At 41.3% G+C, this 24,335-nt stretch overlaps 1 protein-coding gene across 7 annotated transcripts in view; it reads left to right on the top strand.

The window, feature by feature from the left end:
* LOC122631421 (serine/threonine-protein kinase Warts-like) overlaps positions 1-24,335 on the top strand; it is a 123,119-nt gene that overhangs the window by 36,884 nt on the left and 61,900 nt on the right. The window contains exon 1 of one of the 7 annotated variants that reach the window (XM_043817083.1): positions 19,934-20,201. The exons of 3 other annotated variants lie outside the window; for them this stretch is intronic. In XM_043817083.1, coding sequence (XP_043673018.1) covers positions 20,051-20,201 — 151 coding nt within the window. In that variant the 5' untranslated portion in view covers positions 19,934-20,050. Of the gene's footprint in view, positions 1-19,933; positions 20,202-24,335 lie in introns of those variants that run through there. 3 more of the 7 variants (XM_043817085.1, XM_043817087.1, XM_043817079.1) reach the window with 3 other exon arrangements.

The following is a 24,335-nucleotide window of genomic DNA, read 5'->3' as shown; positions in this document are numbered from 1 at the left end:
GGGAAAAAAGAAAAAAGAAAAGGAATAAAAATACAAGGGAAAAAAATAAAAGAAAAGAAAAGAAAGAAAGAAAGAAAGAAAGAAAGAAAGAAAGAAAGAAAAGAAAATAAGGAACTAGGGAATAAGAGAAGGATGGATACATTAGCGAGGCCGGGCACGATTTTCGGGCTTCAGTAGTAGAAGGTTTGCCGCGGAGTAACATCGGGAAGAGTAGTACTGGAGAATGGGACGAAGGGAGACCCTTCGTGTTCGCAGCCGCGAAATAACGTCGGTGGTTTGTGGTTTTTCATACGTGCAAGAAGTCACAACGGGTGGACGGGGCGCTGGATCGTTGGACGCGCTAAGCCAAATGCCTCCACGAACGAATGAGAGGAGAAGGAGAAAGAGGAGGAGAAGAAGGAGGAGGAGGAAGAAGAAGAAGAAGAAGAAGAAGAAGAAGAAGAAGAAGAAGAGGTGCCTTTTGTTCCCACCTTCGGACGCAGCTTTCTCGACGCGGTCTGCCACTTTTTCTCAGCACTCTCTTTCTCTCTCTCTCTCTCTCTCTTCTTATTCCACGACTACGTTTCTTATTTCTTCTTCTTCTCGCTTGATGTTCCTTCTTCTCCTTCTCCTTCTCCTTCTACTGCTGCTGCTGCTGTTGCTGCTGCTGCTGCTGCTGGTGTTACCAGTGCCCTTTGTCTTCTGAGGAAACGCGATTAGGAATCTTCTTGGTGCAATTTTGAGGCGGCTCCTGCTTCCGTCATAATGGCGTCCCTATTAGTCTCTCGAACAGCAGGCGATTTAACTCTTAACGAACGTTCTTTTTCCCTCTTTCCTTTTCTAGTTTGAACGATCTTTCTACTACTTGAGCTATGCCAATATCAATCACCGGACGTAAAATCGACAATTGACAAGTCAGTTCATATCCGTTCGGAATAATATATTGAAATGTATGGAAGATCGATCGAGAGATCGAGGAAGTCGAACGTTTCTTCCGTCAAAGAAATTAGGTATTAAAAGAGAGATGTAGAAAGAGACTAGGGGGAAGTCGGTCGCGCACGTGCGTAAGTACGAATCCCGGCGCCCCTGTCGTTCCAACAGGTGACAGGGGGAGTCCTTAATCGTCCTGCGACGTTTTCATGCCTCGAATCGCGCCGCGTCACGTCGCTTAATTGCCCGTGCGAATCGTTGAATGCGCTCTGTACTCTTTCTCTCCTTCCTTCTTTCTTTATTCGCTTATCTTTGGGAAAACAACTCTTACGTTGGGAGAAGAACGAAAGAAACCAAGGATTGTTATTATTATTATTACACTGAGAGAAAGAGAGAGAGAGAGAGAGAGAGAGAGAGAATCGAGGAGACGATAGACACGTCGATAACGAGCTATCGTAAGAAAAGAGAAGATAGAGAAAGAGAGAGAGAGAGAGAGAGAGAGAGAGAGAGAAACGATAAAACGATAACGTTTCTTATCCTCCTCATAGAAAGTCGGGACTCATTTCGAAAAGTCTTGGAGCTAAAGAAGAAAGCAGGTGCATCTCGTATATACGATTCGTCTTTAAAGAAATCATTCTCTCTCTCTCTCTCTCTCTCTTTCTCTCTCTCTCTCTCTAGCTTTTCATTCGTGATATAATAAAAATCATTAGAACGTTACTATATATGTATCGATCTCCGATAGAAACTGGACTCTTGATTCGATCGATCGAATGCAATAGAAGAGTAATATTATTACCGAGAAGTAAATAAGTTCGAGATAAAATTGAACGGATCGATCGCAGCACGATTTATTTTTCTTGTTTCTTTTTTTTTTTTTTTGTTTCTTTTTCTTTTTCTATAAATAATTAAGAAAGCAATGTAAGTGTACGAGTCGGAAAGTCAACGTCAAAGTCTTCGCGAAATAACTTCCGGCCTTATACGAGATATTTGTGAAGCTTCTAATAATCGAGTTGCCCATGAAAATGCAAATGATTCTCTCTCTCTCTCTCTCTCTCTCTCTTTCTCTATCTATCTATCTATCTATTTATCTATCTATCTTTTCATCTCTTTCTTTCTCTTTTCCTCTCACACGTAAATAAACTTTTTTTATTACGATTCGAACTGTCACCGTTGATATCCACAGGCGTGAATAATCTAGTCGTAAAGGTTTCTCTTAGCTATCTCGAAGAGACGTGAATTTTCTGAGATCTTTATCACTCCTAGAATAGTATCGGATGCTGTCGATGTTGGTAGCGCCGTCTTCGATGATTTCTTCCGTTGGTTTTTCTAACGAGGTATAACTCAGCCGAATGGATATCATCATCGGTTCCAAAAAAAAAAAAAAAAAAAAAAAAAAGAAAGAAAAAAAGAAAAAAGTAGAAAAATAAAGAAGAAAAAGAATGTCGTACCTTAGACGATAATAATATTCCCTTGATTTGCATCACAGTAATTCGTGTCACGGCGATATAAGAAGGTTGACTATAAAACGATCGTCATTCCGTGCAATATCTGTCCCCGTCCAACGATACTTTTCGATTTATTTTAAGGGATAATCTTAAAGAGAAGAAGAACCGCGAAGCGAGTTGTATCGTTGTACGATAATTTATTCTCTCATGTCGTAGATCAAACGATAGATCGAAAATTTGTTCTTACGTTCTACGATCCTTCTTTCTTTCTTTCTTTTTTTTTTTTTTTTATCATTCATCCCAAGTCGAAAGTCATCGATTTTTCTTTTTCTTTTTTCGTTTATTTCTTTTCCTTGTCTTTTTTTTTTCTTTTCTACATAAAGACAGATAGACAGAGAGGGAGAAAGAGAAAGACAGAGAGAGAGAGAGAGAGAGAGAGAGAGAGAGAGAGAGAGAGAGAGAAGTAGAAACACTTTGTAACGGCGAAGAGTAGCCAGCCAGTCGATTCTAAGGAACGAATGCTAGGGAACTTCGTGACTTTCGAGAATATCGTTAGAGACATTGCCTCGACGTAGGCGTCTGCCTACCAAGTACTCTAAGCGTGGCTACCGCGAGCGGCGGCGTGTCGGTATGACGACCCAGACGAGACGTCGTTCGGAATACGAAACGTTGCCCTTCTTGTTCGGTGAGGCCTCCTCCTGTCAGAAATACTCCTGTCGTTTGACACCGAAGAGAACTATGTACTTATCTATTTACCTACCTACACATTCGATCCGTCGATCTTTGCTTTTTTCGTTTTTCTTTTTTCTTTCCGTACGTTTTCTTTTCTTTTTTTTTTTCCTCTCTTCTCTTTCTTCCTTTCCTCTTTTTTTTTTTTTTTTATTCCTCCTCTCTCATTTAATTACCCATGCTTCATGTACGATCACGCGGCAAAAGAGATAATCATTGATATTAATTACAGATTTGTATGTCTTATATGTCAATAATAATCCGTTTCAAGAATAAAAAGTGTATGTTAAAGCGATTATTTATACAAACAGTAAGATTAATAAAACTTTCGAAACTAGTTGATATTTATTCTGTGTATCCCGTAATCAGGAGTAAGAACGTGTCGCGATAAAAAAAAGAAGGAAAAGAAAAGAAAAGAAAAAAAAAAAGAAAGAAAGAAAGAAAGAAATCGTAGCTTACGTTTACGTGTTTTGTAATAAGGGTGAATGAAAAAAAGAAATGTTTAATAAACTCGTCCCGAACGATCTCGCCGATAATCTATGTAAATCCTTAAAGTAAAATACGATTTTCTTGATCTCTCGATCGAGATAGGTCGATCTCTACTTTTTTTCCTCTCTTTCTTTTTCTCTTCTTCTCTGTTATTCGTAATAAAATGATTCCGAGGGCAAAGATCTTCGGCCGTCGTTAGGCGGGTTATTAATTTATATCTAATTAAACAGGCACGTCGATTGGATAAGTTGTTTCGCAAGGAGTTGCTTGAAATGTGATCACGTAGATGCATAAGAAAAAGAAAAAGGAAAATGTGGAGAAGGAAAGATGATGAAAGAAAAAGAGGAAGAAGTTGTTGGCACGAGTTGATAGAAGGACGAATCAAACTGGTCTCTGTGATATGAAGAGAGAAATAGATGGAGAGAAAAATTGATCGCGTTTAGCATCCTCGTTCGAATAGATTGGCATTGGTATATCTTTGTATCCGGTCTCCAATGAGAAACCGGAAAAGATCAGAAAAAGCTGCCGTCTGTCGGCGGCGCCACTTTTCTCTCTTTCTCTTTTGCTCGCGGGTTCATTTTCTTCCTCTCTCCTCTCTCTCTCTTTCTTTCTCTCTTAATTTAGATGCCGCCCCGTGAAAATATTTCTTTCACCCTACCTCTTCTGCCCCCTCGTTATTGCGCCGTTGACTATAGAAACGCCGTAAACACGTCGCGGCGCTCGGAGACGGGATAAAACGTCGGTTTTATGCGAAGGCGTTACCCAGGACGAAGGAGGTGAAGGAGGAGGAGGAGATTCTCCTTCGTGATAGAGACATGTTTTCAGGTATTACCCGGCCGTGGACAGGTACGGGCTCTTAGAGCGACGTTACGAGCGCCTTGGAACGCAAGCTCGCTCTTAATCTGGAGACACCAAACCTCCTTGGTCTCTTTCTCTCTCTCTCTCTCTCTCTCTCTCTCTCTCTCTCTCTCTCTCTCTCTCTCTCTCTCTCTCTCTCTCTCTCTCTCTCTCTTACCTTTCCTCTTCTCTCCGGTTTTTCTCTTTCTTCATTGAGATATCCTATATAATTATGTTTCTTCAAACGATTTGCGTTTTTAGGCAATTTCCTTAAGTTCCTTCTTAATCTATCACACATTTCTTTTATATTCGCGCAAAATCTTTTCTTTCAGTGAATTCCAAACTTAATGATACGAGAGGTATTCGAAAAAACTAGTATTCGAATACGTTTTGTATACGAAATAAAAAGGATAAAATGTATCGATCTAATGACCAAGACCAACACTTACGTTTCGAAGTAACGTGTATACGTACGTACGTACGTACGTACGTATGCACTCACAGATAAGGAATTACATTTTCTTCTCTTAACAACATCGGTATTAAATTCTTCTAACGAATGTTTGATCGTCCCGGAAGTCGACAAAGTGTAGGCAAAAGAGTCGCCTCGTTAATAATGGTAGAACGTCGAATACGCACGAAGGGCGCCACCAAGGCTTCCTCCACTCTTTAGTCAAAGATACGTGACGTTTATTGCGAAGGACGGTATCGTAAAGGTATACCAGTTCGGTATATACCTCTCTCTTTCCTTGTTTTTTTTTCTTAGTCATCTCTTTCCCAAGTGCTGCCTCCGATTCGGTGGGCGTAAATGCGAAACCTCCTCTTTCTATCTCTTACTTTTACCCTTTTTTCTTTCCTTCCCTCTCTTTCTTCTTCGAGTCGTGATTCTCGGTAACGTTACGTGCACACATCTATACACACGCACGCACACACGTATGTAGGTATGAGCGCGCGCGTTCACGCAAACGCATATACATACAAACACACACGTACGCGGAACGACCGCAAGAGAGAGAATTTCCTCGTCTCACCAGCCGATCGCCGCCCGTAATGATCCGTGCGGTTTTCATTGGCGTGAAATACGCGACGTTTACACGCTCGTTTCGTTTGCCTGCCTTATGGCAGCAGGTATATTCCTCTCGAGCCGTATTCCACCTTTCCAGTATGGAAAACCGGCCACCATCGACCTTACGAGAACCAAGAAAATGGAGCGATTTCGTCGATATCCTTCGTGACTTTCTCGACAATTCTCTCGAAATATATACATACATACATACGTACGTACATACATATACACACATATATATATATATATTATATATATTTATTTTTTCATCGATACCTTACACCTGCTTTATCTTCCTTTTTTTTTTCTTTTTCTATGAAATACGATTTATCATAACGTATGTTATTTATTCGATCGAGGTTCGTAATCGTCACTGTCAATGTCAATTTTAAAAAAAGTTCATTACCACGTTTCCATTTGTTTTCATTAGATAACAAAATGAGGAAATCAGAAAAAGAGAGAAAGAAAGAGAAAGGGAAAGAGAGAAAGAGAAAGGTTAGAAAGATCAGTCGTTTATAAAGTCAATGCGTAACCCGACCTGACTAGAGGCACGTCCCGCAGGTCGTAGCCTGCTGTTTTTATCTGACCATATTTCAGGATGATTCCACGTTTAATGCCTCCCTCGCCGCCGAGCCCATCTCGCCTCTTACGAGCCAATGCCATGGCCACGGTGACAACTTAACCCGCTACATCTTCCTACTACGGTGCCGCGAAGATCGACTTAACGGCATAGTTTACGCGTCGAATCTGTATCTCGTATCTTCGAAAAGGTCTCACGAGTATTCGATCTTTTCTTACGTGATGGGTTACGAGAGAATGATTTACCATCGATTACGATGATCGAGAAAGTTGGACGATTCAAAGTTCACTCCCTCTTTATACCAATGAATTAACGCGGAGGTAGAATTGGAATTAAAACTTTTCATTAATTCGACCAATTCGAGCGAACTCGAACTCGCAAAACTACTTTAAGGTTCCTTTTAAAAAACACCGGATATATTACCTATCTCAGGAGTCGTACGAGTTTATAATCACAGATATCGATCGCTTAGGTAGCTCCTTTCATCGTTGTTGCGTCACGCTCGAAAGCACGCAGGATGTCGCCTGGTTCGCGAATGGCCCGAGGGCGTTATTTATTCGAGAGAAAAGTCACGTTTCTCGGTCGAGTTTAGCGCGGCATTGTAAAGATCTCGGTTAAATCGTAACCGGCACCGATAATGGATTTCTAGCTGCTAAGCTGGCAGCCGATCATTACCGATCGGATTCATGTACGGCAGTCTATCACGTCGTTATCGAGACACTGCTGAGCTGGGCCTCATGTACAATTTCCGACCTTTTTATCGAGGCGTGGAATCGAGATGATGAATCGGTTTCTATCCGAGCGTATAAAGGGAAACTCGCGCGCGACTCGTCAGTAGAGAGAGAGAGAGAGAGAGAGGTGAGAAGTCGTGTAAGTCTCTAAGCGAACGTCGTGACTCCTGACGATACTTAAATTCCTCGATCTGCCCATTGATCTTTTGATCCCGTGCTCGTCGACGCATGAACAGGAAAAAAAAAATAGAAAAAAAAGAAGCGGTACACCGCTTCACCTCGGAACTCGACCTCTGCATCCTTGCTCTACGCTCGTTTCGTAATAAAATTCTTTCGTTATATCGGCTTATTTCGAACGAAAGAGTGTGTGTGTGAGAGAGAGAGAGAGAGAGAGAGAGAGAGAGAGAGAGAGAGAGAGGAAGAGAAATTAATACGAAATCCAAAGTACGTCGATCCGGTCTGTTAAACGACGACGAAAAACGGCCAAGCCTTGGCGATTTATTCGATTCCTTCTCGAAGGAGTTGAATATGTTTGCGAGAAGCAACGAGTTTCTCTTATTTCCTTAAACGATCTCGGCGTAACTTTTAAATATATTTTTACGGTCACGGTAGAAGTCGCAAGCGGGTCAAGGGAAGTCGGGACATTTTTGTATCCCATTCATTTTTCTTTTCTTTGTTTTTCATCTAAGAGATACTAGAGATATTATCGTAAAGGTTGCACATTAGGTAAAGATCGCGATTAAAATTGTGACCTTTAAGATCGCTGGTACGCTCGCTGACTCGGTCTATGTAAGTTACATTGGGTATCTATCGTAGAACTTTGTGCCAGCTTCGTTAGTCTTTGGCTAATCGTTTTATACGCGTTCTATCCTATTTCTAGATGCGAGTAAATTATATTTCTCGCGTTTAGTAGATGCACGGCGCTCATTAGGTAAGATAAGAATTTCACGGGGATTCTTGATCCGGTCTGATCCTATCCAATCCTATCCATTATCCATTATCCATTATCCAAGTCCATAGTTGTAACGTACACGTACGTAAAATTATTTCTCGAGGCTTGGCTCGAATTACAAAGCGTATAACTGGGGCTTACGGAACCTTCCTAACTTCGAACGTTAAAAGGAACGTTGCGAAATAGTTTGAAAGAGGTAGTCGCGTTCCAACGAGTTAGAGGACGATCGGTAGAGCTCTCTAAGCAAGAAAAGCTCGCACTCACGGTATTACGTCTTGCGAGAGAAGAAATGGCGTGGCACCGAGCAATCCGTACATAGTCTAGCGTCCATGACCAGTTAGAGTTGGTGTGCGTGCTCGAATAGTCCAAGACTCGTACAGAGTTGCGGGTTATTTCTATGTGTAAGTGGATATACGCATTTTCTCTCTCTCTCTCTCTCTCTTCTTTCTTTCTCAGACTCTTTCTCTCTCTCTCTTTCTCTCTCTTTCTCTCAGTTGTTTTGCGAGTACATAGGTAGAGACGTTCGTCGAGCGAGCGAAAACTCAGCTTATAGTTCCAGCTTGCCGGTGTGCCTCGAGGTTGAGCCAAGGTGGCGGCCCCAGGGCGTCGGGTCACCCAGATTTCAATCTAGATATAGCATTCCTCGGTTAATTAGTACTGGCTGACTGGCCGTGAGCCTCCATCATTGGGACGAACTCTCGACGCGTAGCATCCAACGAGACCATGGCTCTTCTTAACGCCAACCAACCAACCAGACTCTCTATTTCTCTTTCCTTTTCTTTCTTCATCTCTCTTTCCCTTTGAAAACATGTGTGCACAGGAGCGTACACGCGATGCTTCGCCGGAGAGAGAGAGAGAGAGAGAGAGAGAGAGAGAGAGAGAGAGAGAGAGAGAGAAAGAGAAAGAGAATCGTTCGTGTTTACGCTCGACGGTAGCAGCAGTGGCGAAGAGTTTCGACGTCGTTCAGGTAGTTCGAGCTATCGACGAACTAACTCTATGTCTTCCTTCGTTTCTCTTCTCTCTCTCTCTCTCTCTCTCTCTCTCTCTCTCTTTCTCTTCTTATTTCCTTCTACGTTTCCGTAGATTCTCTACGTCGTTGTATCCTTCGATTTTTTTCTTGCGATACCACGATAATAGACTAGCGGAGATAATTTCAAGTAAGACTCGATTAGACTTTGGGTATATCAGTACACCTTCTCTTTCTCCTCCTTCCTTCTCTCGTAAATCTTCGTAAGATGGAAGTTAGAAAGAAAGAGAGAGAGAGAGAGAGAGAGAGAGAGAGAGACGTCCGGCCTTACCCGTCTATATCCACCGTGAAACGTTTCACTTGGCTGATTTATGCGCTCGAGACAAGACTATGTCGAATCACGCCGTGGTCTTTCGTTCTGTCTTACCTCGAAGATATATTCCATTTTCGAATCGAGATAATAAAAACGCGCGTGTGATGAGAAACTTATCTCGATTTATTATGCCTATATCTTTCCGCGTAAATGCATTTGAAACTATTCGTAGAATGGAAACATGTAGAACACGATGATACATAATCATATAATATACACACACACACACACACACGTATATATATATATATATGTTTGTATATATTTCTTTGGATGATTGTTTCTTTTTATTTCTTGTTTTTTTCTTTCTTTCGGAATTGAATAATACGTTTTCCTCGATGCAAGAGCATATTTCACACGTCCGAAGGCACGAAGAGGAGGACTCTGTGCTTTTGGCTTCCGGGTAAAAGTAGAAACGATACTAGTCTGATATCTTCGTCCGGTCGTAGAAGCGAGCGTAACTCTTGTCTGTCCATGTATGTATCTGTATTTTATTCAAAGACAAGAAGAAACGTATAAAAGAGAGAGAAAGAGAGAAAGAGAAAGAGAGAGAGAGAGACAAGCAAAAAGTTTCGTTGTATCCTAAGAGCAACGTCGTGCCGATCGATCGCCGTCTTTCGATTCCAAAGCAAGCGGCTCGCTCGTACGAGAGAACTTCTCGCTTCTTCCTGCCGCACGACACCGTACGTCCCTTCTTTTTCTCTGCTCGCTTCTGTCACCCTCTCTCTCTCACCATCACCAGCAACTGTAGCTAAGTCCTTTGGCTTCTCTTTTCTTCTCTTTTCTTCTCTTCTCTTCTCTTCTCTTCTCTTCTCTTCTCTTCTCTTCTCTTCTCTTCTCTTCTTCTATTTTGCTTTCCTAGGCGAGAGAACGCCCGGAGAGTCAGTTGCGTCGCCAAGATTTATCGCGTCTCTCGACGTGCCATGCTCGAACTACCTCTCGTTTCGTATAAAACAAAATTGTCGAATCGAATTTCACTATGTTAAAGCTAAATTTCTTTCCTTAGTTATTTAGCCATTAACTTGGGTATCAATTGTTGATCGTTACGTATGATTCATGGATAATGTTTACGATTGAACTTATCTCATCGTCGTTGTCAAATTAATGTCTCTTTTTTTTCTTCTTCATCCTTTTCCTTTTCTTTCTTTCTTTTTTTTTGTTTTTTAATTTTCTTTTATGTATATATATATATATATATATATATATATTTGAAGATTAATAAAAATGATAAGTGACATAAACGCGAGAGTTTTAATCGTGGGAGAATTACACGTAAACAAATTATAAATGATTAAATCAATCGGAAATACGTTTCGTGGACGAAGTAAAGGATAATTGGATAGGTACATCCGTTATCTACGTTATTTCCAAGATTTATACATTTTTATTTTCTGTAGTTTTTTCTTTTTTTTTTTTTTTTGTTTTTTCTTTTCTTTTTTACGGACTTTAAAACATCTTATCTCCAGTACCGAACAAGGATTTGCAAAGATTCGCGGTGAGTAGATTCGCGGAGGTAAGATTAAAGAGAGACGGCCGATCTCTTCCGAGGAATCAAGATCTTAAGAACGCGACCGAAGTTGCTTTAAGGTCGAGGAAACAACATGCAGGACAGACAGCAGCGCGAGTACGCTGCACAGCAGGCTGCAGGAGCAATCTCTTGGACAATTAGCCCGCAGTTCGTGACGGGTCCCTCCTTCTTGGTCCTCTCTTGGTATACTCTTCTTCTTCTTCTTCTTCTTCTTCTTCTTCTCTTTCTTCTTCTCCTTCTTCTTCTTCATCCTTTCGTTGCATCCTTTTCTCTCCTTATACTCTCTTCCAATTGGCAGCCTCGCCCAACAATCTTCTCTCTCTTTCTCTCTCTCTCTCTCTCTTTCGTTCTTTCGAAAGAGAGTGACTGGCGTCGTGTCGCTCTTCTTTGAAAGAAAAAGATAGATAGAGAGAGAGAGAGAGAGAGAGAGAGAGAGAGAGAGGAGTGGGGGAAGAAAGAGAGAGTTTCAGATCCTCCACCTTTCTACCTGCCGTTTATACCCTAATGACCTGGCAGGTGCAGCATCGGTGTGTGGGGTGCCACCCGGTACGTGATGCCTCCGAAAATCTCCGTAAGATCGACGATGCCGTCGAATGACGTTTTTCCCTTCTCTCTCTCTCTCTCTCTCTCTCTCTCTCTCTCTTTCTCTCTGAGAATTGTTCTAGAAAATGCATTCTCGAGATAATTGGCTCGAAACGTAGGGAACGCCGTACGATCGTTAAATAGGTACGACCGTGGGATTTAGCCGGGATGACTTTGATAATGAATACAAAAATGATCCTTGCGATTGTTCTCATGAACGACCTTCGTTTTTTCTTGTTTTCTTCTTTTTTTTTTTTTTCTTTTCACACCATTTTCGGACGTAAATGAAATAGAGAATCGAAGGAAGGAAGGGTCGAAAGAAAGAGAGAGAAAAAAATCATATCATATATGAATAGCACGCACGCGCGCGCGACGATTCGCCAGACGATAAAAATAAACTGGCGAACGATCGTGGCTCCTAAGTTGGATGCTAATAAGTCGTCGTAGCAAGAACTCGTCTCGGCCATCTGAAGTGTCTCTTTACAAATAGAGCTCGACGTTAGAATTCTAGAATGGATATGGATCGGTTCGTCTGATCTATTTTCTTTTTCTCTGTTCTTTTTTCTTTCCTTTTTTCCCTCTCTCTCTCTCTCTCTCTCTTCCACGTCTTTCATCTCTCTTTCTGTCTGTCTCTCGGTCTCCCTAAATCAACTATCAAGAAATCGTCGTGTTTAAAATGACCAGAGGGAAAGAGCGGACGTTTAACGATTAGTATTGCGAAAATCGCCGCGTGTCTCTCTGCGGGGTTACAACGAGAATCGATGGCGATAGAATGAGAAGGAAAGGAGAAAGGATATACCTCGTTGTTTCTTGCGGAATAATAATAAGGCACGCACGCAGGGTGTCCTACCTCCCGTTTGACCTCCCCCTTTTTGCTCATTGTCGGTGGCTTCGAAGAAAACGCGTGACTCTCCTGACAAATTGGCCTACTACTCCGAATGAAGAGAAAGAGGAGAGAATAGCTGTGAGAGTGCAAAAGAGAGAGAAAGAGAGAGAGAGAGAGAGAGAGAGAGAGAGAGATAGATGGATAGAAAAAAGAAAGAAAGAAAAAGAAAAAGAGAGAGAGAGAGAGAGGGAAAGAGAAAGAGGTGGAGGAGGTTGCACGCGGTTGGGATCTACGGGCCGCGATCGCTCAAAGTAATTAATTATCGAGCGCGTTCTTCCTCCTAGGAGATCGTGCCCGATCGAAGGCTGCCTTCGAGCGAGCGAGCGAAAGAGAAACAGGGAGCGTGGGCGAGGTGAGAACGATCCATTCATTTTACACAACGTACAACATACATACAAACAACATACAACGGAGCAGTGACTCTGTCTTATCGTCTCTTTCGCGATACCCAACGATTCTTCCGTAGATTTTTGATGTATATTTTTTTTCATTTTTTTTCTTTTATTTTTGTTATTTCCGTGAGTACGTACGACGTTGTACGTATGTACTTACTAGGTATGTACTTAACTACGTGCATAGATACATTGGTATGTATAGATATCACTCGACAACTCGAGGAAAAGGAAACGTTTCCGTGAGCAACGAGATCGGGGAGGATCCGTTCGTTAATGGGCCACGGCACCCGTTGATTTCTGCGAAGTGATTAATTATCGAAAGCTCGCTACTTCTTACGGGGAAGCGTCGCGCGCCTTGGGACGAGATAAGAAGGCGAGAAGGAGAAGAGAGAAAGAAAGAGAGAAGCAAAGATAGAATGAGAAGAGGAGAGAGAGAGAGAGAGAGAGAGAGAGAGAGAGAGAGAACGTGGGCGAGGTGCGAACGATCCATTAATTACGGTCTCGTACATAGTCGAGAGGACGTTCGATCGTATACCTCGATTTCCTTCTTTCCTTGCAAACTCTACGTTCGTAGCGTATCTTTTTCTTTTTCTTTTCTTTTTCTTCCTTTTTCTCTCTTTTTTTTTTCTTCTTTCTTTCTTTCTTTTTTTCTTCGTATATCTTTTTATTTTCCTTTTTCCTTTGACGAAGGTCGCTTCCTCAAAAGCAACATTTTTATTCGATAAGGGTTAACAAGGAGTTTTCTATTATGGAAAAGTCACATGAAATAAATAGACATATGATCGTATCGATTACTTTAGACAGCAAGTAGAAGTCTGGAGTAACATGATTGTAAATCAGTAGTGGAAACTGTTACATCGTTTCTCTCTCTCTCTCTCTCTCTCTCTCTCTTTCTCTCTCTCTCTCTCTCTTTCTCTCTCTTTCTCTTGTACGCGTGATATAAATTGTGGTCCAGAGTGCAGTTCGTCCAGTTTACGAGATAATTTATCGTTCTCAGAGAGCAGTATCTCAGCTTCTGTTATAGACGTAAGTACACGTACGTGCTTACGTGTCGCGAAAGGATATCTTGTAAGTGTCCTACGTTGACTGTGAACAATGCGATAAACACGTGCTACTTGTGAAGCTCGTTTAATAAAAATCGAAATATCATTACCAATTTCGAATAAGAATATAGATTCAGAGGGAAAGAAAGAAAGAAAGAGAAAGAGAGAGAGAGAGAGAGAGAGAGAGAGAGAGAGAGAGAGAAACGGACGAATGCAACATCATCCTTTCATCTTGATCATCTTGATCGAAAAAAATTCATCGGTTCTTTTCTCTGACCGTCCCTCCCTCTCTCGCCATGGTACGATCCGTTCTAGTAGTCGCTTCTAATATCGGCGAATGCGCGTCGTAGGAACCGGTCGTAGCAACCCCAAGGCAGGTTCGAGAGCGACACTAATCCCTTAATATCACCTTACAAGGCGTCTCGCGACGTGGCCGCGTGTCACGTTATGGAAGACACGACGGGAGTCGCACCGCCCTATCGCCGTCCTGGAATCTCACAGAGAGTAAGAGAGAGAGAGAGAGAGGAGAGAGAAAGAGAGAGAGAGGAGAGAAAGAGAGAGGAGAGAGAGAGAGAGAGAGAGAGAGGAGAGCTCTTGTGAAGAGGGTGAAGGATGGGGGGAGAAGGGAGAGGGACATCGATCGACGATATCCGTGTAACAGACGAGTACACGTACCACCTTCCTCCTCCTTTTCCTCCTCTTTCTCCACCTTCTCCTCTTCTTCCTCTTTTATTCGATTTTTTCCTTTGCGGTTTGGTCCAGAGCCTCGCCCTCAGCATCGCGTCGTTTTTCAATCTTCCCTTCGGTACGAGAAAGATGGAGAGAGAGAGAGAGAGAGAGGGGGAGAGAGGGAAAAAGGGAGGGAGAGACGCGTCTTCTTAAGGCACACGCACCGAGTGTGCGTGTCACGCGAGACGAAGGATAAGGAGGGTGAAGAAGAGAACGAGGAGAAGGGAGAAAGAGAGGACCGAGTTCGAAGCTTGGCAGAGGACATGACCTCGGAGAAACCTTCGTGACCTGAACCGGTCCGCCTCGTGTTCTATGCGGGACAGGGGCTCTCAACTATTTTACTAAAGTCTTATATTTTCTTTCTTTTCATCTCTTTCTCTTTTTCTCTTTCTTTCTCTCTCTCTCTCTCTCTCTCTCTCTCTCTCTCTCTCTCTCTCTTTCTTTCTTCCTTTTTTGTCTTACTTTCTTTCTCTTAAATTCCGCAACACGAACGATCATCCATTTGTCGATCTTCACTCCATCGGAAAGTAGACATCTCAGTCAAAGAAAGATCGTTCAACGTCTAAGAAAGTTTCATAGAAGCTCCGAAGCAGAATTATTAAGAAATTAGCGATGTACATAAGTTTTAATATCGGGCTGCGTAGACCACGAGATTGTATATTACGTATCCTATCATATTATTAAGAAACCCGTTCCTAATTACAGTAGGCATTCCTAAGAGGCAACCGGCACGTAGTAAAACTCAGTCCAGATCTTACTAATAAACCGAATGATTCTCGTTCAGAAACGCAAGGCCGTATCGAGTATACCGGAAGTCATTGCGTCTTAGTAGAAGGATCGATAACGAAGTCGAGGGCTCTCCTAATGACAAATTACAAGAGCGAACGTCGTTAAGGTTTAAAGCACGTTCTACGCAGGCCTCGGGATCGAGAAGCGTGCTTCTCGGTTATTTCATTTGCCTTAGCGTAACGAAGCGTTTAAAACTACCGTACGTTTCGTATAAATCCATCGGAAACAAGAAGTCGCTTCTACTATATCGATTAGGATTTTAACGATTGTTCGTAATGACGTTCGTTGACGGGATCTTTCGATCATTTCAAATCGGACATTTCTTTCTTTCCTTCTTCCTTTTTTTGTCTGTTTTTTCTTCTTTTCTTTTCTTCTTTCTCAAACGTTTTCAAACAACTATAATTTATAATAAACTCTTTCGATGTGCTTTATGCGAAACGAAGTCGAACGAATTTCCGAGAAATCAAACGATATCTCTCTCTCTCTCTCTCTCTCTCTCTCTTTCTTCCTCACGAAGGAGAAACGTGAAGCTACTCTTTCGCAGGATATTTCACGGATGGTAAATTTTCTAGAGATACGCGGGAGAGGAGAGGATAGAGAGGAGAGATACGTGGCCCGAGATATAGAGGACGGTGGAGATTAGCTCGGCCGACGAACGTGCCTTGGTACGTGCGCATGTCGCTTCTTGCATAGTGCAGCACGTCGCAAAAGTCAGAGGTGACGTGTCACCGAAGGTGACGACGATTCCACGCTTTCGTTGTGCAACCAACAACAAGCGCCGATCCGTAAAAAAACGGTCTTGAAGTCGCACGCAATCAAAGAATATAATATGAGCGCGTCAAAGATAGTTGCTAATAACTCCGATCTCGTGTCATTAAGGTGAAGATAAGATTTTTCTGAGAATGAGAGACAGGTAGAAAGAGAGACAGACAGAGAGAGAGAGAGAGAGAGAGAGAGAGAGAGAGAGAGAGAGAGAGAGAACCTTACCACATTCTATTCTTTCCAATCGATCTTTTTTCATCTTCCGTGATAAAGATTACATAAACTCGAAGTTATCTAGATGTTTGCCTAGTTTTATCGTATTTCCTTTTTTTCCACGCCAACTCCCACCTACCCCTTTCGTTACACAATAAAATAAATAACTTTAACGAGCAACGAAGGTACATATCAATTCCTTTAGTTATCATCAATGCGTCTTTGTTTACATCGAATTATCCCGTGAAGTACGGATGTATTCGACACATCGTTTGTCTTTAACTACTTAATTATATATTCATTGATGCATCTATTAACTCCTTCGTCATTTTTTTCTTTCCTTCTCTCTGTCTCTCTCTCTCTCTCTCTCTCTCTCTCTCTCTATCTATCTCTCTCTCTCTTTTTTTACGTTTTTGTTTTTGTTTTTGTTTTTGCTTTTGTTTTTCATCGTACGTCTCTATTCGTTACAAGAAAAGAGTGAAAAAAAAAATACACCAAAGTTCTACCTCTAATGTGACATTTACTTCGGGATGATAGCGCATCCTCGTAATGGAGAGATGCGAGAGTGGATAAAAAAGGATGGGTTAGAAGAGAATGACATCGAGTGAGCGTGCGCATTGTGCATACACACGCATAGAAGGACAACTCGCGAAGAGATGTGTGTGCGTCGCGAGGTTCGTCGTAAATGTCTTCATTCGTAAGATATGAGATACCGTGGGCGTCTAAGGATATACACGTGCAACGTGCACACACACACACATACATACACATGCATATATGCATACATACGTACGTATAAGCACACACAACACACACACGACGAGACCTCTTTCGTCTCGCTCGACCGTCCACTTTCAATTTTATTGGACATTTATGGAAAGTGCCGGTGATGACGGTGGAAATTATATGAAAGAGACATACCGGAATGTTTAGCTTTTCTTCTATTGTCACGTTATTCGTAGATGTATTTTGTTAAATAACGCACGACTTTAGTAATCCCGCGATAGGATATACATATATATTGTAATCGAGAAAGTTTAAAATGGCAAAGGAACGAAGGGTCAAAATGATATTGTACGTATTTACTTTTGCAATTTTTTTGTTCGATTTGTTTTTCTCTCTTTCTCTTTCCTTGATGATTGGATTAAAAGAAATAAGTTCCTTTTATGTTTATGTATTTTTTAAGTTTCGAGTAATATTTATCGTACCGTCATTAGTTTAGAAAAGAATTACTGTTTGCTATTGTAGTAGTTGGAATCTGTTTTAAACTCTAAAGTAAATTTGAGCTGAGGCATGCGAACGGAGGCAGGGCGAACCGGCTGACCCTTCCGCTCGTGTTCCCAGAGCGATGAAAATTCCAAAGAGGGTCAGAGCGGACTTAGAAAGACTCTCTCGAGCCGTACGTGTTGGCGTTGCACGTGGGTTGGGCACACACGGTGGGTAAGCTAGCGCACAATGATATACCTCGAGGCCGGTTTACACGGCTATAGGTCGAGACCTCGTCGTGTCAGAGGTGAGGCCGCACCCTGCGCATTGTGTCCTGCCCACGTGACCGACGTGCACGTCAAAATCCTTACTTTTTCCTCTCTCGAATCGTCTCCTTTCCGTTTCGTTTTATAAAATCTATCGATTACTTTCTCCCAATTCCTCGAAATACATCGAAAAGCATTTTCGAATAATTTCTTTCGTATCTCTTAATGGTAATATTTTTTCTTTTTTTTTTTTTTTTCTTTTTCTTTTTTTCTTTTTTTCTTCTTGTTTTCTTTCAAAAGATTCTCTGCCAATTATTTATCGCAAATCTCGTCTTAAATGGTAGAATAATATCTTGCGAAATTTCTATGACATAAGCGATACTTCTACTGACACGTGGATTCATCGTTTTCTGTTTCAGGTAAGCAGAAACTTTCGTACGGAATATCAAGACGTCCGATAAACCGTGCGTCTCAGGGAGAAAGAGAGAGAGAGAGAGAGAGAGAGAGAGAGAAAGGAAGAAAGAGAGAAAGAGAGAGAGAGAGAGAAAGAGAGACATAAAGAGTGAGAAAGAAGCGCTAGATAACTTGTCGCTTTTGTGGGAATCGCATTTTAAGGTATATTTAAATGTCAAGCTTCGATGGGCTCGAGAGAGAGAGAGAGAGAGAGAGAGAGAGAGAGAGAGAGAGAGAGAGAGAGAGAGAGAGAGAGAGAACGCATCGAGTAAGCGAACGCATGAAACATGGGATATATTAAACTAATAAACGGTTCCGGTTTCGTGTTTCGCGGTGGGCGTTTTCGAGGAAACCCGAAAGGAATTCTCACCCTTTCGGAAAGTCTTGATCCCGTGAAGTCTCAAGGGAAAAGCCGAGTCGTTAGCTAGAATACGCCTAAAGATACATTATCGTCGAAAGATTTATGAAAGCGTTAACCTTTCATGTCTGATTTAAAGGCTTCATATGTATGCATATATACATATGTATATATATATATTTTTTTTTTTCCCCTTGATTTCTTGTCTCTCTTTTTTTTTTATTTTTTTTATTTTTTTGTAGAAGAACATCTTTTAGAATTGATCGATTGTGCATGGCAAACTTTTTATTAGTGCGAATCGCGAGAAGAACATCGAGAGGAAGGTGTAGTTTTATCGTGCAGCCATGCAATAAAAGCAGAACATAAATGCGAATGTCGGACCTAATTAGCGAGGCGTGACCGGAATCGTATATCGACTTTCATGCGATCTCTCATTTGCCACGATCTAATAGAAAATCATTTAAACGTTAATCGTAATCTTTCAATAAATCGATAATATTAATCCGAGGTTGTTACGTGAACATAGAGAATTTCCTGGCAAATTTTATGGTAGAACTAGAGCATAACTCTGTAAAATTTGTTCTGTATTCGTCGTTGGTAAATCGATCGAGACGGTTAATATCGATCAAGACGAACGTGCATATCTCGTTAATATCGCATTTTCACGTTGCCTTCTGTCGTAGTTCTCGTCGAACTCGTTATTTCCAGACGAACGGTACGACGAATCGACGAGGATCGATCGATCAATCGATCGATCGATCGTACGGGCACGTTCCTCTCTCGTCAGAATTTATAGAAGCGCTAACCTTTCGCGTTTTCACCGTGCTCGATCTCCTTCCTCTCCTCTCCCCTCCTATTTCTCCTTCTACCCCTTCTCCCTCTACCTTCCTTTCCTCTTTTCCCCTATCACCCCTCGTCCTCCCTTCCATCGATTCTCGTCACGAGTCACGGTACTCTGCTTTTTTCTTTTTTTTCTTTCTCTCACCGCACTACCATTTCTATCTTTCTCTCTCTCTGTTTCTCTACCTCTTTACGTCTTCGTTCCGCGTACACCAGCTTCTCCCAGGATCGCAATTATATCTAATAACCCGCGGGAATGGCGTCGTCTCGGACTGCGGCCAACTTTACTCGACTTTGATTCCGAGAAAGTTACGGTAGAAACGTTTGACGAGCCTTGAGAAAAGAATAATTATCGTGCGTGAGATCGGTCGGAAACCTCTCGGAAAGAAATTCTTTCTATTAATTACTTACATACGATTAATTAGAAGTAATCGTAACGTGAGTTGTTATCGTGAAAGCGAAAGGTTGCTTCTGCCGTGATATTGAAAAATCGAAAGTGATATTATCGTTAACTGAATTCAACAAGTAGATTAGCGATTGTTAGAGGTAATATATATGTTATATATGTATATAAAAGTTGGGATTAAACTTTTCTCTCTCTCCTCTCTCTCTCTCTCTCTCTCTTTCTCTTCGATATTATCATTAATTGAGTTCAACAAGTAGATTAGCGATTGTTAGAGGTAATATATAGTATATATATTATATATATATATATAAGTTGGGATTAAACTTTTCTCTCTCTCCTCTCTCTCTCTCTCTTCCTCTCTCTCTCTCTCTCTCTCTTTCATTCTCTCTTTCTCTTTTTTCTGTTTCTTTCGCGTAAGGTTCGAGAACGACACCTCCCAAGCCGCGATAAAGATGTAAATCTCCCTGTAAGCGAGGGAGAAGTACGAGCACGGCAGTGGCTGCTATTAATTCATGCATGCATTGTTACGTGTCAAGCGGCGCGGTGTATCTGTCGGCAGATCGTCGTGACGAGATAAGCGCGCGAAAACCTTCCTTCTCCTTCTTCGATCGGCAGTCTCCGTCCGTGCCGGCTTCGTGCATCTTGCACTCCTGCGCTTTGCACTTATGTACGTAACTACGTGGGTATACGTATATACGTGTACACGTGTACTTTCTCTCTCTTTCTCTTTCTTTCTCTCTCTCTCTCTCTCTTTCTCTCTCTTTCTCTTTTTCTCTCTTAAACGCATAGGTACGTATATCTATCTACATGTGTATATACATATATGTGTTTGTGTGCGTGCATCTCTCGCGAAGAACGAGGAAGTGAGAGAGGGGGCTGAGGGTGAGGAAAGGGGGTATAAGGGTGGCAGAGGTTACAGTGGTAGGGGTAGAGATAGGTGCACCACGAAATGCCACCTTCGCACCGTCAAGATTAATCGTCCACGTCGGCGCGGTGTCACGATAATTCCCCTTTAAATGACAAGGTACTCCGTACGAGAGCTACGATGATACGACGAAATAAAGCTTCCGTGAGCTCTCTAAGAAGACTCTCTCACGTTCACCGAACGTTCTTATAGTAACTCGGGTGTTGAGATGATAAATTCGAGGGATATGTTCTTTTTTTTTTTTGTTTTCGTTTTTCTTTCTTTCTTTCTTTTTTTTTTTATTTTTTCTTACCACGAAATCTACTCTCGCAACGTGCGTTAAGTTGTTAGAATTATGATCGTTGAAATTATCGAGAAAAGTCGATGGCAAAGTCTCGATATCAAAAGAGCGAACTCTTTTAATGAAACGTTCGCTTATGATGAGCTTCGTTTAATTCTAATTTACGAGGAAGAACGGTAGGATGATTTCTTTTTTCTTTTTAGTATTAGTACAACCTCGAGATTACGGATAATGTAAATATAAAATATATTACAGTTATAACGTGATATTTAAATAACGCGATTTTGAAAGCTTTAGACTTTTATCTTCGCATTTTAATAGAATTTTTTAAATACATATGTACTTACGTTAGTTTTTAATCTTTCGTATGTATTCTATCGGTGTAAACTAAGTCATTATACGAGCCAAGAGACATAAATAAAAATTGTCGAAGAAACGTTATTTTTGAATATTATTCAATATATTTTTGAATGAAAATGTGCATTCTATCTTATTTTATAGCCCATAACGTTCGTGCGTTATTTGCAATGAAATTTGTTTTCTTCGTAATTTTTATAATCTCGTATAAATTCTATGTTAACTTATATAAAATATATATATATATATATATATATATATATAAAGTTAATTGACGTAATTAGAAAAACAAATATTGTACTAACACCGTTTCTTCTATTAAATCTGATTCTCGCGTAACGCGATTTAGATATACGACGATTAGCTATGTAAATTCACGTTATAATCAATGATTATAAAATCTATGAATCGATGACTTTATTGATTGACGCTTTCCAATTTTCAATCGCGAAAATGAATGTTCTTGCGTTTGAATAAAAAAATCGCTAATCGATAATCTACGATTATCCGGCGTAAATCGGCGATGATTTTATCCGATCGATCGACCGATCGACCAACGGAATCGTTGAATCTCTCTCTCTCTCTCTCTCCCTCCCTCTCTCTTTCTCTCTCTCTTGCACGCGTTTACGGTGGTTCGCGCGATACGAAGGCCGACGATTTGTCGCGTAATGCGCGATATCGACGATCTCGAGGTCGCAATCGCCGTGACCGCCGCGTCAGACATCGCGGTAACACGTGTCTGATTTCCAATGAGAATTTAATTGCTCGAAGCTTTCGTTCGCCTACCGTCTATAGCCGTGGTGGTACTTCCATGCCGGTCTCTCATTTGCATCGAGAGAAGAGCACGTGACCATATCGGGAAGGTCTCTTCTTCCACCATCGCTGTGTTCATCTTCGCGTAGTTCTTATTCGAAGGAGTATTTCTTAACTCTGATCGATTTTCTTATCGCCGATAATATTCTTCCTTTCTATAATAATAACGATAGTATTTGGAAACGGTGAATAAATTTTGAAACACGATTTGCAGGTAATAAATACGATTAGAAAATTTTGTTCTTCTCTTGTTCTTTTTTTTTTTTTTTTTTTATCTTATCTCCCTTTCGACAAGAGAAAATAAAAAAAAAGAAAAAATCTCGACACTCGGCAATGTCGAGAAGTATCGGATCGTCTTTCCTACCTGCTAATTGGCTATACACGAAAGATCGATCGAAAAGTATCGGAAGGTTGACGGTTTCTCGATCGTTGGATTAGAATGTCGTTGATTAAAAGTTTCTTTGGTTTAACGGAGAGAGTAGTAGAACCGAGACCGATGGGTCGCGTCGCATTCCAGCGTGTGCTATCGGTTCATGATATCGGAACGTGACGTCTCTTCGAGGTATACACATAATCCGTACCTATCTGATGAACTCACCGCGTCTCCTACGATCTATAATGAGCTCGCTCGCGTTCCAACGATTAAGAATGAAATTGATTCCCTTATCGAATCGGTCTGATGGTACCTACTTAAATGCCGAGTGTTTTAGAAGGACCGTTTTCTATTCGCGATACAATCAGTACTTATCTTTTTATTTATTTATTCATTCATTCATTCATTCGCTCGTTCATTCATTTATTCATTTATTTATTTATATCTATTTCTTTATTTTATTTCCACTCTCTTCTCCCCATCTTCTTAACACGTACGAGACGATTTTCGTTTAGTTAGTAACGTTCGACACGAAAAGGAGTTTGTTTCTTCCTGGTGAGTGTTCTCAGTAGGATTCCTCGTTGGACGTCAGCCATGTCAGAAAATTCATTTACGATCTTTGCCTTTGTGTTTCGAAAAGATAGAAAAAGTCTAGACGACCGGCAGGTATCTACCGGACGCCAGACATTCTTGGATTTATTGACCGGCCTCTAACATTTAACCTCTTCTTCTTCTTCTTCTCTCTCTCTCTCTCTCTCTCTCTCTCTCTCTCTCTCTCTCTTACTTTTTTCTCTTCTTTTTTCTACCCGGAACCTCTTTCTCGTGCACACAAAAAGCATTTGGTGAAACGAAGATTTCGGTCGTTCCTATCGTCGTCGTTAAGTAGACGAGCACGGGGGGCGGGCGTAGAGACGAAAGTTAGATGAGGGGGATTCATTGGGGGAGGTGTATCTTGGCCCAACATTCTTCCTTCGTCGACCTTTAGAATCCGTCCTGGGGTCATCGAGAGAAGAGCTTTGAGATTTGGGTCCCAGGTATATCTACTTTTTCTACCGGGTGTAAACGAAAATCCAAACCCGTCTCTTACAATGCAAACTTTTTACAAGCTCCTATTCACGATTACCTTTGTTAAAAACGAAAGATATCCTAAAAAAAAAAAAAAAAAAAAAGAAAAAATCATTTAATCATATTTACCAAAATCTTTTCTTTTTTCTTCCTATATTCTTCCCTTTTGTTTATGTTTTTATTTTCTCGTTTCTTTCGAAGTTTGATTCGAGCTAAGACAGAGAGAAAAAAGGGGAAAAGAAAGGAAAGAAAAAATAGAGCACAGTTTCGAAGCGCCTAATGACCCTTTTTGCCGATACGATAAGCCGTTAATTTACGTTTGTCGAAGATACATTGCGAGAGAGAAAGAGAGAGAAAGAAAGAGAGGATAGAGGGACTCCTGTCGTGGGTGGCCGATCGTTGGAAGCGCGCGTCGTCGTTCCATACGGTTCACTAACGCGATATATTCGCGAAGCTGAACGGATCCGTCGACATGCTCGCGATTAATTAGCCGAGGTACGATATCGCCGAACGGAAAGGTTAATCGGCCTCGATCGGTCACGCTTTTCGGTATGCCCGAGTCAGGAGGTACTTCTCTCTTCCTCCTTCTCCTCCTTCTTCGTTTCCTCCCCCTCCTACACCCTCTTCTTCTCCTCTTTCTTCTCCTACAACGAAACAAGCCGATCCCGACGATTAAGCCTCAAGAAATTGCACGTACTTGCTAGCCGACGATTAACCGTTTACGTATCTTTTCATTCCTACGAAAGTCTTATAAAAATATAGATGAAGAGTTTTATAGAGGTTGAGTAGGACACATAGTTGTGACATCATATACAGAAGACGAACGTTCCTTCTCGAATTGTATAAATACCTTTAACGACTATACTATTCCAATCATTTACAAGCCCCCAGTACACGATGACTCTTTTGTCAATTTTCTTTTCCCTAATTGATGTCGATTAAATCGTTGGAGTATCTTATTTTCCTGTAATTAGACTTTTTTTCTCGT

Source organism: Vespula pensylvanica, chromosome 9 (genome assembly GCF_014466175.1).
Source record: "Vespula pensylvanica isolate Volc-1 chromosome 9, ASM1446617v1, whole genome shotgun sequence".
NCBI classification, from domain to species: domain Eukaryota; kingdom Metazoa; phylum Arthropoda; class Insecta; order Hymenoptera; family Vespidae; genus Vespula; species Vespula pensylvanica.
Note: the sequence above shows the minus strand (reverse complement) of the source record. Positions and strands in the feature narration are given on the sequence as shown.